The 311-nt window shown below is 44.1% G+C and overlaps 1 protein-coding gene across 1 annotated transcript in view; it reads right to left on the reverse strand.

The window, feature by feature from the left end:
* Window positions 1–311, reverse strand: part of LOC119594572 — a gene marked incomplete in the record, with an annotated part of 10,650 nt that overhangs the window by 1,550 nt on the left and 8,789 nt on the right. The window contains 1 exon segment of the mRNA XM_037943608.1: window positions 1–128. Within this exon segment, the coding sequence (XP_037799536.1) occupies window positions 1–128 (128 nt within the window).

Raw genomic sequence — 311 nt, forward strand, 5'->3', positions numbered from 1 at the left:
AGGGCATATAGATGTCCTCATACATCTTACGAGCATTGAACGACCTGACTTTCCAAAAACAAACAAGCGGGATGACCAAGAAATGAACAGGAGAAACGCTGCGCCCACTCCCACGCGCCAGTCGATGCCTGTGGAGGGATTTAAACGTCAACAGAGTAGAAGGGAAATGATGGCAATTGTCGGGAAATAAAGCAGAAGACAAAAGACTAAAACTCAATTGGAGGGTCCAAGAGGCATGAACAAAAATAAATAGCACGACATTTCAGTGACGATAATGGAAATGCAAGACATCAGTTATGTCAGCCTGAATC

The sequence above is a fragment of the Penaeus monodon genome, chromosome 34 (assembly GCF_015228065.2).
Source record: "Penaeus monodon isolate SGIC_2016 chromosome 34, NSTDA_Pmon_1, whole genome shotgun sequence".
Lineage (NCBI taxonomy): Eukaryota > Metazoa > Arthropoda > Malacostraca > Decapoda > Penaeidae > Penaeus > Penaeus monodon.